Below are 17,740 nucleotides of genomic sequence, written 5' to 3'. Positions count from 1 at the left end.
ACATGCCCATGCACTCGGCCTCAGGTCCAGACTCATGGAACTCAATATTTATAAAGAAATGCAAAGTGCTGGTAGCACAGGCACTCAGTATAGTGTGGAGGAAGAACTTGGACACGGGGTAGATACCAGATGCACTTAAAGTAGCAGACATAGCCCCTCTACACAAGGGAGGGAGCAAAGCATTGGCAAAGAATTATAGACCAGTTGCACTAACATCGCACATCATAAAAGTATTTGAGAGAGTGAATAGGAGTCAGGTCACCAATTTCATGGAGACCAATGACCTTCACAACCCAGGCCAACATGGATTTCGAGCGGGAAGATCGTGCCTCTCACAGCTACTTGAGCACTACGACAAAGTCACTGAGGCATTAGAAGAAAAACAGAATGCTGATGTGATATACACGGACTTCGCAAAGGCTTTCGATAAATGTGACCATGGCGTGATAGCACACAAAATGAAGTCAATGGGAATAACCGGTAAAGTAGGACGCTGGATACTCAGTTTTCTGTCAAACAGGACTCAGCGAGTAACGGTCAAACATATAAAATCTAGTCCAAGTGCAGTTAAAAGCTCTGTACCTCAGGGTACAGTCCTTGCACCGCTGCATTTCCTTATTCTCATATCAGATATAGACAAAAATACAAGTCACAGCTTCGTATCATCCTTTGCAGATGACACAAAAATCAGTATGAAAATTATCTCGGCTGAAGACATTGAAAAACATCAAGCTGATATTAATAAAGTTTTCGATTGGGTATCAGAAAATAACATGATGTTTAACAGTGATAAATTCCAGGTACTCAGGTACAGTAAAAATGAGGACCTTAAACATAATACAGAGTATAAAACACAATCAAATGTACCCATAGTAGGAAAACAGCATGTAAAGGATTTGGGAGTAATAATGTCTGACGACCTAACGTTTAAGGAGCATAACCAAGCAAATATTGCGACAGCCAGAAAAATGATAGGATGGATTACGAGAACTTTCAAATCCAGGGATCCCATCACAATGGTTGTACTCTTCAAGTCACTTGTGTTGTCCCGTCTTGAGTACTGCTCAGTACTCACTTTCCCCTTCAGAGCAGGAGAGATTGCTGAAATAGAAGGAATACAGAGAACATATACGGCACGCATAGACGCGATAAAGCACCTAAATTATTGGGATCGTCTCAAAGCCCTCCAAATGTACTCACTAGAAAGAAGACGAGAGAGATATCAAATAATATACACCTGGAAGATACTGGAGGACCAAGTACCAAATCTACACAGTAAAATAACGACATACTGGAGTGAACGATATGGAAGAAAATGCAGAATAGAACCAGTGAAGAGCAGAGGTGCCATAGGCACAATCAGAGAACACTGTATAAACATCAGAGGTCCACGGTTGTTCAACACCCTCCCAGCAAGCATAAGAAATATTGCCCAAACAATTGTGGACATTTTCAAGAGGAAACTAGATTTATTCCTCCAAGGAGTGCCGGACCAACCGGGCTGTGGTGGGTATGTGGGCCTGCGGGCCGCTCCAAGCAACAGCCTAGTGGACCAAACTCTCACAAGTCAAGCCTGGCCTCGGGCTGGGCTTGGGGAGTAGAAGAACTCCCAGAACCCCATCAACCAGGTATCAACCAGGTAACCAAACTTTAATATGCTTAGGCCTGGTATAGGTCATATATGTAATATATTAGGCCTAAAATAGCGTGTATTAGGCCTAACAATGCCAGGAAAGGTTAGGTTAGGTCATTTATTAAAATAAGTTGCCTGTTGGGTCAAATTTAGTACTACAAAAGTTCACTTTGTGGTGGTCCGTCACGATATGTGGTGGTCCGTCACAATATGTGGTGGTCCGTCACTATATGTGGTGGTCCGTCACAATATGTGGTGGTCCGTCACTATATGTGGTGGTCCGTCACAATATGTGGTGGTCCGTCACAATATGTGGTGGTCCGTCACTATATGTGGTGGTCCGTCACAATATGTGGTGGTCCGTCACTATATGTGGTGGTCCGTCACTATATGTGGTGGTCCGTCACTATATGTGGTGGTCCGTCACTATATGTGGTGGTCCGTCACAATATGTGGTGGTCCGTCACTATATGTGGTGGTCCGTCACAATATGTGGTGGTCCGTCACTATATGTGGTGGTCCGTCACTATATGTGGTGGTCCGTCACAATATGTGGTGGTCCGTCACAATATGTGGTGGTCCGTCACTATATGTGGTGGTCCGTCACTATATGTGGTGGTCCGTCACTATATGTGGTGGTCCGTCACTATATGTGGTGGTCCGTCACAATATGTGGTGGTCCGTCACTATATGTGGTGGTCCGTCACTATATGTGGTGGTCCGTCACTATATGTGGTGGTCCGTCACTATATGTGGTGGTCCGTCACTATATGTGGTGGTCCGTCACTATATGTGGTGGTCCGTCACAATATGTGGTGGTCCGTCACTATATGTGGTGGTCCGTCACAATATGTGGTGGTCCGTCACTATATGTGGTGGTCCGTCACTATATGTGGTGGTCCGTCACAATATGTGGTGGTCCGTCACTATATGTGGTGGTCCGTCACAATATGTGGTGGTCCGTCACTATATGTGGTGGTCCGTCACTATATGTGGTGGTCCGTCACTATATGTGGTGGTCCGTCACTATATGTGGTGGTCCGTCACTATATGTGGTGGTCCGTCACTATATGTGGTGGTCCGTCACTATATGTGGTGGTCCGTCACTATATGTGGTGGTCCGTCACAATATGTGGTGGTCCGTCACTATATGTGGTGGTCCGTCACTATATGTGGTGGTCCGTCACAATATGTGGTGGTCCGTCACAATATGTGGTGGTCCGTCACAATATGTGGTGGTCCGTCACTATATGTGGTGGTCCGTCACTATATGTGGTGGTCCGTCACAATATGTGGTGGTCCGTCACTATATGTGGTGGTCCGTCACAATATGTGGTGGTCCGTCACTATATGTGGTGGTCCGTCACTATATGTGGTGGTCCGTCACTATATGTGGTGGTCCGTCACTATATGTGGTGGTCCGTCACAATATGTGGTGATCCGTCACAATATGTGGTGGTCCGTCACAATATGTGGTGGTCCGTCACAATATGTGGTGGTCCGTCACTATATGTGGTGGTCCGTCACAATATGTGGTGATCCGTCACAATATGTGGTGGTCCGTCACTATATGTGGTGATCCGTCACAATATGTGGTGGTCCGTCACAATATGTGGTGGTCCGTCACTATATGTGGTGGTCCGTCACAATATGTGGTGGTCCGTCACAATATGTGGTGGTCCGTCACTATAAGTGGTGGTCCGTCACAATATGTGGTGGTCCGTCACAATATGTGGTGGTCCGTCACTATATGTGGTGGTCCGTCACAATATGTGGTGGTCCGTCACAATATGTGGTGGTCCGTCACAATATGTGGTGGTCCGTCACAATATGTGGTGGTCCGTCACTATATGTGGTGGTCCGTCACAATATGTGGTGGTCCGTCACTATATGTGGTGGTCCGTCACTATATGTGGTGGTCCGTCACAATATGTGGTGGTCCGTCACTATATGTGGTGGTCCGTCACAATATGTGGTGGTCCGTCACTATATGTGGTGGTCCGTCACTATATGTGGTGGTCCGTCACAATATGTGGTGGTCCGTCACAATATGTGGTGGTCCGTCACAATATGTGGTGGTCCGTCACAATATGTGGTGGTCCGTCACAATATGTGGTGGTCCGTCACAATATGTGGTGGTCCGTCACAATATGTGGTGGTCCGTCACAATATGTGGTGGTCCGTCACAATATGTGGTGGTCCGTCACTATATGTGGTGGTCCGTCACTATATGTGGTGGTCCGTCACTATATGTGGTGGTCCGTCACAATATGTGGTGGTCCGTCACAATATGTGGTGGTCCGTCACAATATGTGGTGGTCCGTCACTATATGTGGTGGTCCGTCACTATATGTGGTGGTCCGTCACAATATGTGGTGGTCCGTCACTATATGTGGTGGTCCGTCACAATATGTGGTGGTCCGTCACTATATGTGGTGGTCCGTCACTATATGTGGTGGTCCGTCACAATATGTGGTGGTCCGTCACAATATGTGGTGGTCCGTCACAATATGTGGTGGTCCGTCACTATATGTGGTGGTCCGTCACTATATGTGGTGGTCCGTCACAATATGTGGTGGTCCGTCACTATATGTGGTGGTCCGTCACAATATGTGGTGGTCCGTCAAAATATGTGGTGGTCCGTCACTATATGTGGTGGTCCGTCACTATATGTGATGGTCCGTCACTATATGTGGTGGTCCGTCACTATATTTTGGTGAATGGATGGGTGAGGACAGGTACACAGAGAAAGAAGAGAGGTGTGTGAAGAACTCAACAACAGATTCCAGGTCTTCACAATAGAACGAGGTGAAGTCCTTGTGCTAGGAGAGGTGGCAGTAAATCATTCGGCCTCGGAAGGGTTCGAAATTACCAGAGATGGGGTAAAGAGGCATCTGTTGGATGTGGACGTAAGAAAGGCTTTTGGTCCGGACAGAATCTCACCATGGGTACTGAAAGAGTGTGCAGAAGTATTTAACTTGCCACTCTCCATTGTGTTTTGGAGGTCACTGGAGATGGGAGAATTACCAGAAATATGAAAGAGGGCTAATGTAGTCCCAATATACAAAAAGGGTGACAGGCAAGAGTCACTGAACTACAGGCCAGTGTCTATTAACGTGTGTACCATGCAAGGTGATGGAGAAGATTGCGAGAAAGAACCTAGTAACACATCTGGAGAGAAGGGACTTCGTGACACAACCACCAACATGGGTTCAGGGAGGGTATATCTTGCCTCACAGGCTTAATAGAATTCTATGATCAGTTATCAAAGATTGAGCAAGAAAGAGAAGGTTGGTGCAGACTGCATCTTCCAGGACTGTTAGAAAGCCTTTGACATAGTACCCCATAAGAGACATGGTGCATAAGTTGGATAAATAGGCAAGAATAACTGGTAGGGTGATCCTGTAGATAAGAGAGTACTTACGCAATAAGAAGCAGAGAGTTACTGTGATGGGTGAGACCTCAGACTGGCGTGAAGTCACAAGCAGTCTTACGGGGCTCTTTACTCTGACCGATCGGAAGTTCCGACACTAACATACTAATGTTACTAACGCCCAAAATAACCAGCAAACCTGGTTATACTAGTTACATTAGTTAGTCATAAAAAGATTATAGAGCACGGAAGATTCGTGACGTCATCAGCATATATTTAAGCATCACGTGCCCTTAAGCTAATAGTCTAGTGATTAGAATTAATAAAAAAGTATTCTCCATGACTGGATCTAACATAATTATCAAAAATTTAAAGGCTCCCTCCTGTTGTCAATAAAAATAGAAATAGAACCATATTTCTGGAGATGCTTCCTAGAGGCAACTGGGTCGGACAGAGCCCGAGAGGGAATGTAAACAAAAAGATCCCGATAGGTTTACCAACATGCAGCAGGATTGGCTCGTTGGCGGTTGTTGGGTGCAGACGTGTCGTTCGTAGCGCTCGCCAGTTCCACCCTAGTGGCTGTGTGAGGAGGGTGTCTGTGACGGCTGTGGGGGTGTTGTCCCCCGGGTGGGCGTGGTACGCCTGTTGAGGAGACATGGGGTCTTACCGGCCTCCATTGAAGAGGACCTCGTCGGCTGGTCTGGCTTTTACGGTGCCAGTGGACCACTTGTTGGTTGGTGTTGCCCTGGTGGATGTTCTACATGTGCAGTTGTCGGAATTGGTGGGCGTCCAGCTGCTGCAGGGGAACCGCGCCGTGGTCAAGTTTCACCATCAGGCTGCATTTCAGGCGTTTCTGGTGCGGTGTGAGGGGCATGTTTACCCGCTCCCTGATGCCGCCGGTTCTGTTAAGGTGGTGATCCTCAGTGTCGCCTTGACGTATGTGTCGGTGCGTGGTGCCCCCTTCGAGTTTCACGACGATCTCCAAACTGCTGTGTTTGGACGGTTTGGTACTGTGCTAAGCATTCGTTGGGACAAGGTACTTGCAGGGCACTGTACTGGGATGCTTGACGGTTCCCGCACCCTGACCATGTCTCTGAAGAGTAGTGTTCCGTCCTCTGTGTCCATGGTGGGTTACACGCTTCGCTGCCTGTATCGGGGGCAACCGCGCACCTGTTACAGGTGTGGTAATGTGGATCATCTCGCTGCAGCATGCGACATGGGAGCAACTGGCAGGATGCATGTTTTTCGTGAGGAGGACTTTCCACCCCTGTTGACTTTGGACGCTTCTGAGGATGGAGTGGGTGCTGTGCCTGAGGCGCCTGATTGCTTGTCTGCTGCTCTGCCTGTTGAGGCGGATACTATGCCTTCTGCGTCCAGTCTGTTACCTGCTGTGGGCCCATAGGTAGTTGTTATGCCGTAGTGTACGAGTGTCGGGCCGCCGCCCGCACTGCGTGTGGTGAATGTCCATGTCCCGCCCCCGCCTGTAGATGTGGTACTGGCTCCCGGGGACGCGGGTCCTGCTGTTTTGGAGGGGGGGGGGGGGGCTTCGGCGGGAGGAGGTGCCTGCCGTGTCTGTGTGTGTTGGCGACTGTAGTTCTGCTCTTTCCATCCCTTTGCAGAAGCGTGTGTGTCGGTGTTCTGGGGCTGTTTCCCTGGATGACGTGGACAGTGTGGGTGATGTGGCCTCTGTGGACTCTTCGGACGGTGCGGGTGTGGCCTGTGTGGATGTGAAGATGGTGGCTGTGCCTGCAGAGGGGCCTGCTGGGAGTGGTGTGGATGGACGAACTAGATCACACAGAAGTGTAGGGAGGCAGCAGACAAGTTTGTCACGGTCCAAAAGCAAAAAAATGAAATGCAGACAAGAAACCCATAGTTTAATCAGAGATGTTAGCTAGCAAAGCCACAAAGTACAAGGACGTGGAGAAACTATAGAAATAACAGAACACTTGAGAAGAAAACCAGGAATGAATATGTCAGGTTGAGAAGAGAGACAGAAGGACAATACAAAAACGACATAGCAAGCAATGCAAATACTCAACCTAAATTGCTGCACAGCCACCTCAGGAGAAAAACAACAGTGAAGGAACAGATAATGAAAATGAGGATAAGGGCAGACAGATTCACCACAAACGACAAGGAAGTGTTCGAGAAACTCAATAAGAAATTCCAGGAGGTCTTCACATTAGAGCAGGGAGAAGCTCCAGAGATAAGAGAGGAATTAGTTAACCAAGCACCCCTAGAGGAGTTAAGGATTACCAATGGGGATGTAAGGAAGCTCTTGTTAAGAGTTGGATGTGACAAAGGCTATAAACCCAGATGGATCTTCCTTTGGATCCTAAATAAAGGAGCAGAAGCACTGTGCCTGCCACTCTCCATAGTGTATAATAAATCACTGGTAACAGGTGAACTGCCAGAAATTTGGAAGGCGGCAAATGTAGTCCCGATATACAAGAAGGAGGATAGACAGGAGGCACTGAACTACAGGCCAGTGTCCCTAACTTTCATACCATGCAAGCTTATGGAGAAGATTGTGTGAAAAAAAGCTAGTGGAACATCTGGAGCGAAGGAACTTTGTGTCATAACACCAACATGATCTCAGGATAGCAAGCCATGTCTCACAGAATTAATTGAATTCTACGATCAGGCAACAAGAATCAGACAAGAAAGAGAAAGGGGAGGCAGGCTGCATATTTTTGGATTGCCAGAAAACCTTTGACATAGTGCCACACCAGAGACTAGTGCGAAAGCTGGAGATGCAGGCAGGAGTGAAAGGGAAGGTACTCCATTGGATAAGGGAGTACCTAAGTAACAGAAGGCAACGAGTCACTGTGAGGGGCGAGGTCTCAGATTAGCGAGACGTCACCAGCGGGGTACCGCAGGGGTCAGTCCTTGGACCCATACTATTTCTTATATACATGTAAATGATCTTCCAGATGGTACAGAATCATTCCTCTCATTGTTTGCTGATGATACAAAAATTATGAGGAGGATTAAGACGGAGGAAGACAGTATGAGACTACAAGATGACCTAGACAGACTGCATGAATGGTCCAACAAATGGCAACTAAAGTTCAACCCGAATAAATGTAAGGTAATGAAACTAGGCAATAGAAACAGGATACAGAATAGGAGATGAAGTATTTCATGAAACGGACAGAGAGAAGGATCTAGGAGTTCATATCACACCAACCCTGTCTCCTGAAGCCCCCATCAAGAGAATAACATCTGCGGCGTATGCGAGGCTGGCTAACATGAGAACTGCCTTCAGGAACCTGTGTAAGGAATCATTCAGAACCTTGTATACCACATATGTAAGACCAACCCTGGAGTATGCGGCCCCAGCATGGAGCTCGTACCTTGTCAAGCACAAGACAAAGCTGGAAAAAGTCTAAAGGTATGCCACTAGACTAGTCCCAGAACTAAGAGGCATGAGTTACGAGGAAAGGCTGCGGGAAATGCACCTTACGACACTGGAAGACAGAAGAGTAAGGGGAGACATGATCACAACCTACAAAATCCTCAGAGGAATCGACCGGGTAAACAAGGATAAACTATTCAACACTGGTGGGACGCGAACAAGGGGACACAGGTGGAAACTGAGTACCCACATGAGCCACAGAGACGTTAGAAGGAACTTTTTCAGTGTCAGAGTAGTTAACGGATGGAATGCATTAGGCAGTGATGTGGTGGAGGCTGACTCCATACACAGTTTTAAATGTAGATATGATAGAGCCCAGTAGGCTCAGGAATCTGTACACCAGTTGATTGACAGTTGAGAGGCGGGACCAAAGAGCCAAAGCTCAACCCCCGCAAGCACAAATAGGTGAGTACAAATAGGTGAGTACAAATAGGTGAGTACACATCACCGCTGGTCAAAGCCAGAGTCACCTCCCGGCCGCTCGTGTCTCAGGCGGGAAATTTACGATGAAACAGGCGGCCATTTACCGTGCGCCGGCGAGGCCCGACCACCGCCTTCATTGTATCGAATATTTGAGGGAGTCAGCGACTGGAGTTGGGATATCGCGTGAAATGTCCCTTTCCCAGAGTCGTAAAAACTGGCAAAGCTGGAACGGGACTCGTGCCTCTGAGACGACGACGACAACGGAGATCACGACAACGGAGATCACGTCGATGGAGATCACGACGACGGAGATCACGACGACGGAGATCACGACGACGGAGATCACGACGACGGAGATCACGACGACGGAGATCACGTCGATGGAGATCACGTCGACGGAGATCACGACGACGGAGATCACGACGACGGAGATCACGACGACGGAGATCACGACGACGGAGATCACGCCGACGGAGATGACGACGACGGAGATGACGACGACGGAGATCATGACGACGGAGATCACGACGACGGAGATCATGACGACGGAGATCACGACGACGGAGATAACGACGACGGAGATCATGACGACGGAGATCACGACGACGGAGGTCACGTCGACGGAGATGACGACGACGGAGATCATGACGACGGAGATCACGCCGACGGAGATGACGACGACGGAGATCACGACGACGGAGATCACGACGACGGGGGTCACGTCGACGGAGATCATGACGACGGAGATCACGACGACGGAGATCACGACGACGGAGATCACGACGACGGAGATCACGTCGATGGAGATCACGACGACGGAGATCACGACGACGGAGATCACGACGACGGAGATCACGTCGACGGAGATCACGTCGACGGAGATCACGACGACGGAGATCACGACGACGGAGATCACGACGACGGAGATCACGACGACGGAGATCACGACGACGGAGATCACGACGACGGAGATCACGACGACGGAGATCACGTCGACGGAGATCATGACGACGGAGATCACGACGACGGAGATCATGACGACGGAGATCACGACGACGGAGATCACGTCGACGGAGATCACGTCGACGGAGATCACGACGACGGAGATCACGACGACGGAGATCACGACGACGGAGATCACGAAGATCATGACGACGGAGATCACGACGACGGAGATCACGTCGACGGAGATCATGACGACGGAGATCACGACGACGGAGATCATGACGACGGAGATCACGACGACGGAGATCACGTCGACGGAGATCACGACGACGGAGATCACGACGACGGAGATCACGACGACGGAGATCATGACGACGGAGATCAACACGACGACGGAGATCATGACGACGGAGATCATGACGACGAGGGACGACCACCACTGAACCCCTGCTCTCAGATGATGCCGTTTCTGACGTGTCGCCGGCCACCAGCTCCTGTCCTCGACCAGGCTGGGCGGTGAGGGCGGGAATGTGTATACGTCTGGTCGAGGGATGAGGTCGGTCTGGTCGAGGGATGAGGTCGGTTTGGTAGAGGGATGAGGTCGGTCTGGTCGAGGGATGAGGTCGGTTTGGTCGAGGGATGAGGTCGGTTTGGTCGAGGGATGAGGTCGGTCTGGCCGAGGGATGAGGTCGGTCTGGACGAGGGATGAGGTCGGTTTGGTCGAGGGATGAGGTCGGTTTGATCGAGGGATGAGGTCGGTCTGGTCGAGGGATGAGGTCGGTCTGGCCGAGGGATGAGGTCGGTCTGCACGAGGGATGAGGTCGGTTTGGTCGAGGGATGAGGTCGGTCTGGTCGAGGGATGAGGTCGGTCTGGTCGAGGGATGAGGTCGGTCTGGTCAAAGAAGGACACAGGTTGTCCCAGGGATCTTTCGAGGACCATGTCTAGTCACTGGAGTCCTACAATTATCGCCAGATATGAAGGTCACATCCCGAAGGTTATCCATCAATCGCTAAGGGTCGGGATCACATCCCAAAGGTCGCCGCTGTTTATCGCTAAGGGTCGGGATCACATCCCAAAGGTCGCCTGTTTATCGCTAAGGGTCGGGATCACATCCTAAAGGTCGCCTGTTTATCGCTAAGGGTCGGGGTCACATTCAACGAGACTATCCACATGGAGTCGGTTACCGTCCACATGGGCTGGACGGGAGAGCGGCGGTCTCCCTTGGGCAAGTTCAATCCCCGACCGTCCAAGTGGTTGGGCGTCATTCCTTTCCCCCCGTCCCATCCCAAATCCTTATCCTAGTCCCTTCCGAGTGCAGCATAGTCGTAATGGCGATAGTCGCTGTAATGGTGGTGATGGTGGGTCACTGTGGGACCTGACCACTAGGTGGTGGTGATGGTGGGTCACTGTGGGACCTGACCACTAGGTGGTGGTGGTGGTGGGTCACTGTGGGACCTGACCACTAGGTGGTGGTGATGGTGGGTCACTGTGGGACCTGACCACTAGGTGGTCAACCCGTTCTCGCAAATTTAATGTCAATATTGGCTTATTAGTTGCGTGCATAGGTGACATACTAAACATAATAGTTTCCCTTGAAAAGCTTCATAGAAAACACCGACCTTACCTAACCTACTTAGTATGTTAAAATAAGCATCTTATAGCTTCGTAATTACAATTGTTACTTAAACTATTATAGGTATAGGTTAGGTAATAATTGTAATTACGAAGCAATAAGATGCTTATCTTAACATACTAAGTAGGTTAGGTAAGGTCGGTGTTTTCTATGAAGCTTTTCAAGGGAAACTATTATGTTAAGTATGTCACCTATGCACATATTTAATAAGTCAATATTGACTTATTAAATTTGCGAGAACGGGTTGAGGTGGTGGTGGTGGTGGGCCACTGTGGGACCTGACCACTAGGTGGTCAGTGGTCACCTAGGACACCATCACCATTCCCGTGTGAGAATGAGGGACTCCCATGTGAATGAGGGCCTCCCGTGTGAATGAGTGCCTCCCATGTGAATGAGGGCCTCCTGTGTGAATGAGTGCCTCCCGTGTGAATGAGTGCCTCCCATGTGAATGAGGGCCTCCCGTGTGAGAATGAGTGCCTCCCATGTGAATGAGTGCCTCCCATGTGAATGAGGGCCTCCTGTGTGAATGAGTGCCTCCCGTGTGAATGAGTGCCTCCCATGTGAATGTGGGCCTCCCGAGTGAGAATGAGTGCCTCCCATGTGAATGAGTGCCTCCCATGTGAATGAGGGCCTCCTGTGTGAATGAGTGCCTCCCGTGTGAATGAGTGCCTCCCATGTGAATGAGGGCCTCCTGTGTGAATGAGTGCCTCCCGTGTGAATGAGTGCCTCCCGTGTGAGTGAGCGCCTGCCGTGTGAATGTACTCGTTGCACATTCTGTATAAAAGTGCATTATATATTCTAGTGAGAGCTGATAATCCATACGTAAATGGAACGCCTTTTTAAAGTATGTTATTTTTTCAATATTTTCTCAACAACTTTTGATAAAATATTTAGGATCTGAATGCATAATGTAAGAAAGATTATTTCTACAAAGATTCTTAGACCATAGGTTTTAACTTGAGAGAGAGAGTGAGAGAGAGAGAGAGAGAGAGAGAGAGAGAGAGAGAGAGAGAGAGAGAGAGAGAGAGAGAGAGAGAGAGAGAGAGAGAGAGAGAGAGAGAGAGAGAGAGAGAGAGAGAGAGAGAGAGAGAGAGAGAGAGAGAGAGTGTGTGTGTGAGTACAATTAAGTTATACGAGAATACAGACAGAAAGAGACAAACAGCACAGACACAAGGAGAGACAGACAGACAAAGACAACAAATATAGGGACATCTATGGAGAGAAAAAGAGAGATGAGGAATGAAAAACATTTCACATCACGTTATTCATTATGAATTCAAAAAAATTATATTTTTGCGGCAAGTTCAAAGGTAATCGAAGTGGCTTTAGTTCTTGGATCCTTTCCTAAGTTGCTGAAAATTTCCTTATGGGTTTTTAGGAGGAGGAGGAGGATGGGCAAGTGAGGGAAGGAGGGAGGTAGGGAAGAGTGAGGGAGGGAAGGCTGGGGTCTGACAAGGTCAGCGTCAGGGGCCACGAGGCATGACCTTACTAGCCTCTAGCAGCGTGCCCAGCTGAGGTAATACAGCCCTTAGTGCGAGACAACATAAGGAAGACTGGTGGTGGTGGGAGGGAAGGTGGCCGTGGTGGCCTGCCTCGCCCTCAACACAGCAGACTGTGGCCGCACCAGTAGGGCCCGGCACCCGTCAGAGAGTGTTGCAAGTCTTTGCACAAGAGCAACACTGTGTGGTTATTGTAGGTGAGATGTTCCTGTTGCTAAGATCCTTCACTCTGTAAGAAGCAACGATGGGCAGCTACAACACAAGACGCTCAGTCAGTGGTAGCTTTACTCTAGTGATGCCACTCTTAAAGAACCCTACATTTATGAGATTATTTTGACAAGATGGTTGTAAGGAGCTTTCTTCACTCCGTGGAGTTGTAAGGAGCTTTCTTCACTCCGTGGAGTTGTAAGGAGCTTTCTTCACTCCGTGGAGTTGTAAGGAGCTTTCTTCACTCCGTGGAGTTGTAAGGAGCTTTCTTCACTCCGTGGAGTTGTAAGGAGCTTTCTTCACTCCGTGGAGTTGTAAGGAGCTTTCTTCACTCCGTGGAGTTGTAAGGAGCTTTCTTCACTCCGTGGAGTTGTAAGGAGCTTTCTTCACTCCGCGGAGTTGTAAGGAGCTTTCTTCACTCCGTGGAGTTGTAAGGAGCTTTCTTCACTCCGTGGTGAGCAACACTCATGTTAGAATGAGTGGGTGTTGGGTCCATCTGTTGGTCAGTGTTCACAATATGAGATGTTCACATTAACTTTAGAACATCCGTCTGGTGTAAGAACTACTTCCAGTGTTATGAGGCGAGGAGTGAGGAGTGGTTGGTGGTAGTGTTCTTGAGAAAGTTACATCCAAAGTGACTGGATGACTGAGCGCCTTGTGTAGTAATTTCCGTCTTATTGGTTTTCCATAGAGTTGGGCCCGGTGGAGACCCTTGACCACGTTGACCTGAGTCAGGAGTGTGCTCGCCGGGGTCATTCCGCTGGTGGAAACTGTGCTAAACTGACAAGTTGAGCCAGGACGGACCAGACCTTCACACGCGACACCTCGCGCGGGTCACTACCTCCTTCATTACTCCAAGAGAAGATCCTTAATTTTCTTCCTACGTCTGTGATGCCCAACACCTTGACTTGGTCGATACCTCGGAGGTCTCACTTCTTACACGTCCGCGCTCAATCCCTGATGGTCCAAGTGGTTTGATACTATTCCTTAAGTCCCAGGTGTGTCTGGGTACAAGAGACAGGCTGAACAACCCAGCGGGTTTTCTTCCTATTGGGGAGTGTTGTACATGCTGCTATGGCGGTGTGTCCACTCACAGGATGAGTGGCCCTGCCCAATACTGTCACTATGGCGGTGTGTCCACTCACAGGATGAGTAACGCTGCCCAATACTGTCACTATGGCGGTGTGTCCACTCACAGGATGATTAACGCTGCCCAATACTGTCACTATGGCGGTGTGTCCACTCACAGGATGAGCAACGCTGCCCAATACTGTCACTATGGCGGTGTGTCCACTCACAGGATGAGTAACGCTGCCCAATACTGTCACTATGGCGGTGTGTCCACTCACAGGATGAGTAACGCTGCCCAATACTGTCACTATGGCGGTGTGTCCACTCACAGGATGAGTGGCCCTGCCCAATACTGTCACTATGGCGGTGTGTCCACTCACAGGATGAGTGGCCCTGCCCAATACTGTCACTATGGCGGTGTGTCCACTCACAGGATGAGTGGCGCTGCCCAATACTGTCACTATGGCGGTGTGTCCACTCACAGGATGAGTGACGCTGCCCAATACTGTCACTATGGCGGTGTGTCCACTCACAGGATGAGTAACGCTGCCCAATACTGTCACTATGGCGGTGTGTCCACTCACAGGATGATTGGCCCTGCCCAATACTGTCACTATGGCGGTGTGTCCACTCACAGGATGAGTAACGCTGCCCAATACTGTCACTATGGCGGTGTGTCCACTCACAGGATGAGTGGCCCTGCCCAATACTGTCACTATGGCGGTGTGTCCACTCACAGGATGAGTGGCCCTGCCCAATACTGTCACTATGGCGGTGTGTCCACTCATAGGATGAGTGGCGCTGCCCAATACTGTCACTATGGCGGTGTGTCCACTCACAGGATGAGTGGCCCTGCCCAATACTGTCACTATGGCGGTGTGTCCACTCATAGGATGAGTGGCCCTGCCCAATACTGTCACTATGGCGGTGTGTCCACTCACAGGATGAGTGGCCCTGCCCAATACTGTCACTATGGCGGTGTGTCCACTCACAGGATGAGTAACGCTGCCCAATACTGTCACTATGGCGGTGTGTCCACTCACAGGATGAGTAACGCTGCCCAATACTGTCACTAGGGCGGTGTGTCCACTCACAGGATGAGTGACGCTGCCCAATACTGTCACTATGGCAGTGTGTCCACTCACAGGATGAGTGACGCTGCCCAATACTGTCACTATGACGGTGTGTCCACTCACAGGATGAGTGGCGCTGCCCAATACTGTCACTATGGCGGTGTGTCCACTCACAGGATGAGTGGCCCTGCCCAATACTGTCACTATGGCGGTGTGTCCACTCACAGGATGAGTGACGCTGCCCAATACTGTCACTATGGCAGTGTGTCCACTCACAGGATGAGTGACGCTGCCCAATACTGTCACTATGACGGTGTGTCCACTCACAGGATGAGTGGCGATGCCCAATACTGTCACTATGGCGGTGTGTCCACTCACAGGATGAGTGGCCCTGCCCAATACTGTCACTATGGCGGTGTGTCCACTCACAGGATGAGTGACGCTGCCCAATACTGTCACTATGGCAGTGTGTCCACTCACAGGATGAGTGACCCTGCCCAATACTGTCACTATGGCGGTGTGTCCACTCACAGGATGAGTGACCCTGCCCAATACTGTCACTATGGCGGTGTGTCCACTCACAGGATGAGTGGCGCTGCCCAATACTGTCACTATGGCGGTGTGTCCACTCACAGGATGAGTGACGCTGCCCAATACTGTCACTATGGCGGTGTGTCCACTCACAGGATGAGTGGCCCTGCCCAATACTGTCACTATGGCGGTGTGTCCACTCACAGGATGAGTGACCCTGCCCAATACTGTCACTATGACGGTGTGTCCACTCACAGGATGAGTGACCCTGCCCAATACTGTCACTATGGCGGTGTGTCCACTCACAGGATGAGTGACCCTGCCCAATACTGTCACTATGGCGGTGTGTCCACTCACAGGATGAGTGACCCTGCCCAATACTGTCACTATGGCGGTGTGTCCACTCACAGGATGAGTGACCCTGCCCAATACTGTCACTATGGCGGTGTGTCCACTCACAGGATGAGTGACCCTGCCCAATACTGTCACTATGGCGGTGTGTCCACTCACAGGATGAGTGACCCTGCCCAATACTGTCACTATGGCGGTGTGTCCACTCACAGGATGAGTGACCCTGCCCAATACTGTCACTATGGCAGTGTGTCCACTCACAGGATGAGTGGCGCTGCCCAATACTGTCACTATGGCGGTGTGTCCACTCACAGGATGAGTGACCCTGCCCAATACTGTCACTATGGCGGTGTGTCCACTCACAGGATGAGTGACCCTGCCCAATACTGTCACTATGGCGGTGTGTCCACTCACAGGATGAGTGACCCTGCCCAATACTGTCACTATGGCGGTGTGTCCACTCACAAGATGAGTGGCGCTGCCCAATACTGTCACTATGGCGGTGTGTCCACTCACAGGATGAGTGGCGCTGCCCAATACTGTCACTATGGCGGTGTGTCCACTCACAAGATGAGTGGCGCTGCCCAATACTGTCACTATGGCGGTGTGTCCACTCACAGGATGAGTGGCGCTGCCCAATACTGTCACTATGGCGGTGTGTCCACTCACAGGATGAGTGGCGCTGCCCAATACTGTCACTATGGCGGTGTGTCCACTCACAGGATGAGTGGCGCTGCCCAATACTGTCACTATGGCGGTGTGTCCACTCACAGGATGAGTGGCCCTGCCCAATACTGTCACTATGGCGGTGTGTCCACTCACAGGATGAGTGGCCCTGCCCAATACTGTCACTATGGCGGTGTGTCCACTCACAGGATGAGTGACCCTGCCCAATACTGTCACTATGGCGGTGTGTCCACTCACAGGATGAGTGGCCCTGCCCAATACTGTCACTATGGCGGTGTGTCCACTCACAGGATGAGTGGCCCTGCCCAATACTGTCACTATGGCGGTGTGTCCACTCACAGGATGAGTGACCCTGCCCAATACTGTCACTATGGCGGTGTGTCCACTCACAGGATGAGTGACCCTGCCCAATACTGTCACTATGGCGGTGTGTCCACTCACAGGATGAGTGACCCTGCCCAATACTGTCACTATGGCGGTGTGTCCACTCACAGGATGAGTGGCCCTGCCCAATACTGTCACTATGGCGGTGTGTCCACTCACAGGATGAGTGGCGCTGCCCAATACTGTCACTATGGCGGTGTGTCCACTCACAGGATGAGTGACCCTGCCCAATACTGTCACTATGGCGGTGTGTCCACTCACAGGATGAGTGGCCCTGCCCAATACTGTCACTATGGCGGTGTGTCCACTCACAGGATGAGTGACCCTGCCCAATACTGTCACTATGGCGGTGTGTCCACTCACAGGATGAGTGGCCCTGCCCAATACTGTCACTATGGCGGTGTGTCCACTCACAGGATGAGTGGCGCTGCCCAATACTGTCACTATGGCGGTGTGTCCACTCACAGGATGAGTGGCCCTGCCCAATACTGTCACTATGGCGGCGTGTCCA

At 50.3% G+C, this 17,740-nt stretch overlaps 1 protein-coding gene across 1 annotated transcript; it reads left to right on the top strand.

Moving 5' to 3' along the window:
* Nucleotides 1-7,104: 7,104 nt before the first annotated feature.
* Nucleotides 7,105-10,312, top strand: LOC138354507 (sodium/potassium/calcium exchanger 1-like). The gene is made up of 2 exons (XM_069308868.1): nucleotides 7,105-7,408; nucleotides 9,096-10,312. Exons 1-2 carry the CDS (start codon nucleotides 7,105-7,107, stop codon nucleotides 10,310-10,312), a joined length of 1,521 nt encoding a protein of 506 aa, XP_069164969.1.
* The last annotated feature ends 7,428 nt before the right edge of the window (nucleotides 10,313-17,740 follow it).

Source organism: Procambarus clarkii, chromosome 63 (assembly GCF_040958095.1).
Source record: "Procambarus clarkii isolate CNS0578487 chromosome 63, FALCON_Pclarkii_2.0, whole genome shotgun sequence".
Classification (NCBI taxonomy): domain Eukaryota; kingdom Metazoa; phylum Arthropoda; class Malacostraca; order Decapoda; family Cambaridae; genus Procambarus; species Procambarus clarkii.
The sequence above is the reverse complement of the archived record's forward strand: the minus strand, read 5'-3'. Positions and strand labels throughout refer to the sequence as shown.